The following is a 2165-nucleotide window of genomic DNA, read 5'->3' as shown; positions in this document are numbered from 1 at the left end:
CTGGAGCTCAGAAGCGGTGGAGGGGATTTAGCTACTGCTCCAGCCTTGGAGGAGAGGGCTTGCAACACAGATACCTCACCCAAGGTCCCAGGCCTCTGACAACACTGAGTGCCTTGGGGATGGGCAGCATCCTCCTGCCTCAGCATCCTCATCCCGCAGCAGCTCCTGCTGGGCTTCTGCAGCCCCCAAGTCATCCACAAGCCTTTGCTACCCAGTATGACCGCAGCAGCTCGGGGCCAGGGAGCTGGGCACTGGAAGCTGAACCTTCCCAAGGCAGATGGGAATCAGGAGTCCTTCTCCACAGCCCTGCAGCCCCTCTGGAAGCCCATCGGCTTTCCCAGCCAGAGGGATGCTGGTGTGGTCCCTGCTGGGGATGGAGCCGAGGACGACGAGACGGCTGGTCTGTGCAGGGATGAGCAGCAGCACTGTGAGCTCCAGTGGCCTGCAGCCACCACAGGGGAGGGATCCAGAGCTCAGTGTAGGTCCCTCAGATTGGAACTGAGTAAGAGCTGGGAAAGCTTCAACCGTGAAACACTTCCAGCTGCAGCTTCCATTGAATGGAGCTTCCAGGAGGCAGCTCCAATACATAGCCCGTGGTTATTAAAAACACAAACTCCAGCACTAGCTGGAACATCAGCCCCTAATGAGATCATTTAGAAAATGGGCTGCAGAGATCCGGCAGAAGAGGCTGTGTTTATGCAGGATAAAAGTGCAAGGAGAGGAGGGCAGTTCCTTTGCTGGCCTGCAGCACCAGGCAGCCCACCAGCAAATGGGGACATTTCCTGGCTGGTTCTGTGCACGGAACACACTGTTGTCAGCAGGACTCTGCCCTTAACAGAGGATTTAGTTTGGCAAAGGATCCACACCCCACCAAATCTGCCGTAAATCACAGCCCCTCCAGAGCTGGGCTGTGATTCCTGCTCTAAAATCCTGCAGAATTGGTTGAAATACATCAAGAGCCTTACTGAGAACAGAGGATGCTCCCAGGCAGCACCCGTCCTCAGCGGGGATGGATGCTCTGAGCTGAGGGCTCTTTCTGAAGCCAGCCTGCAGCAGGGCCAGGCCTGCCCGCATCCTGCCTGCTCCTGAAATAAAAGACCTGTCTAACTCCGGATTTACAGCACAGAGGAATTCCCAGGGAGCTTATATATCGCCTGGAGGGGCCCATCCATAAACCCCTCGTCAATAGAGAGCACATTATCTCCCCGGTGCCGTGAACTGCGGCAGAGCAGGAGATCAGTCATCCCCACAAGGGCTGTAATGACAGGAATCCAGCAGTGGCTGCGTCTCTGACAGCCTCAGAGGAAAATGAGGTGAGTCTGTTGGACATAAATTAGATGGTGGTTCAGCCCCAGGAGATCACAGGGCTGCTGATGGAGAGGAAACGGGGCCATCGGCCCCGGCAGCCTCCTGCACAGCCAGGGACACACGCGTGGTGGCAATTGGTGTTGGGGACACACAGGCAGCAAAACCTGCAATGAGCGTTTCTTTTATGTTGCTTTCAGGTTTAAGCATCAACCTCCCCTCAAAGAGGGGGAACAGGATGGGGGGGTCACCCCTCCAGGGTATTTTTGGCTCTGCATGGGGCTGCAGGAGGATGCTCTTGTCTTGCAGGGGGACCACTCGGTGGGCAAGTACCGCTGCCTCCTGTGCCAGAAGGAGTTCAGCTCCGAGAGCGGGGTCAAGTACCACATCATCAAGGCTCACTCCGAGGTAAGGAAGTGGATGGGGATGCTCCAGGCTGGTCCCTGCTCCATCACACCCATCCTCGGGCTGCCCTGCTCCATCCCTCCATGTCTTCCAGGAGCAGAGCACAGCAGCGTCAGCAGTGCTGTGACAGTTGGGGAGGGACATCTCTGTCCCCTTTTGGGTCCCTGTCACCCCCAGGGCCCGTTGGGCAGCTTGTCCTCGGGGAGGTGACGCTAGCAGGGATGGGGGGTCCATGCACGGGCTGTGTGTGGTGATGATAGCCCCAGGACAGTCACTAACCCCCGTGTCACCCTGTGGACACAGAACTGGTTCCGAACCTCCTCAGAGGCCAGCCGGAAAAAGAAAAGCAGGGAACAGCTTTCTTCCAGCAAAGAGGAGAAGAAGAAAAGCACAAATGGAAAGAAAAGGGGGAGGAAACCCAAGGAGAGGCCTCCGGAAACATCCCTGAAGGGCAG

General features: G+C 57.0%; 1 protein-coding gene across 1 annotated transcript in view; it reads left to right on the top strand.

Annotated features, from left to right (window-relative positions):
• The window catches only part of ZNF512B (zinc finger protein 512B), a gene marked incomplete at its 3' end in the record, with an annotated part of 23287 nt that extends 21127 nt beyond the window's left edge, over positions 1-2160 (top strand). Inside the window, exons 16-17 of the mRNA XM_010021976.1 lie at positions 1615-1713; positions 2014-2160. Of these exons, the coding sequence (XP_010020278.1) occupies positions 1615-1713; positions 2014-2160 (246 nt within the window). The remainder of the gene's footprint in view (positions 1-1614; positions 1714-2013) is intronic.
• Positions 2161-2165: the final 5 nt, after the last annotated feature.

This window comes from Nestor notabilis, unplaced genomic scaffold, assembly GCF_000696875.1.
Source record: "Nestor notabilis isolate BGI_N333 unplaced genomic scaffold, ASM69687v1 scaffold19839, whole genome shotgun sequence".
NCBI lineage: Eukaryota > Metazoa > Chordata > Aves > Psittaciformes > Psittacidae > Nestor > Nestor notabilis.
The sequence above is the reverse complement of the archived record's forward strand: the minus strand, read 5'-3'. Positions and strand labels throughout refer to the sequence as shown.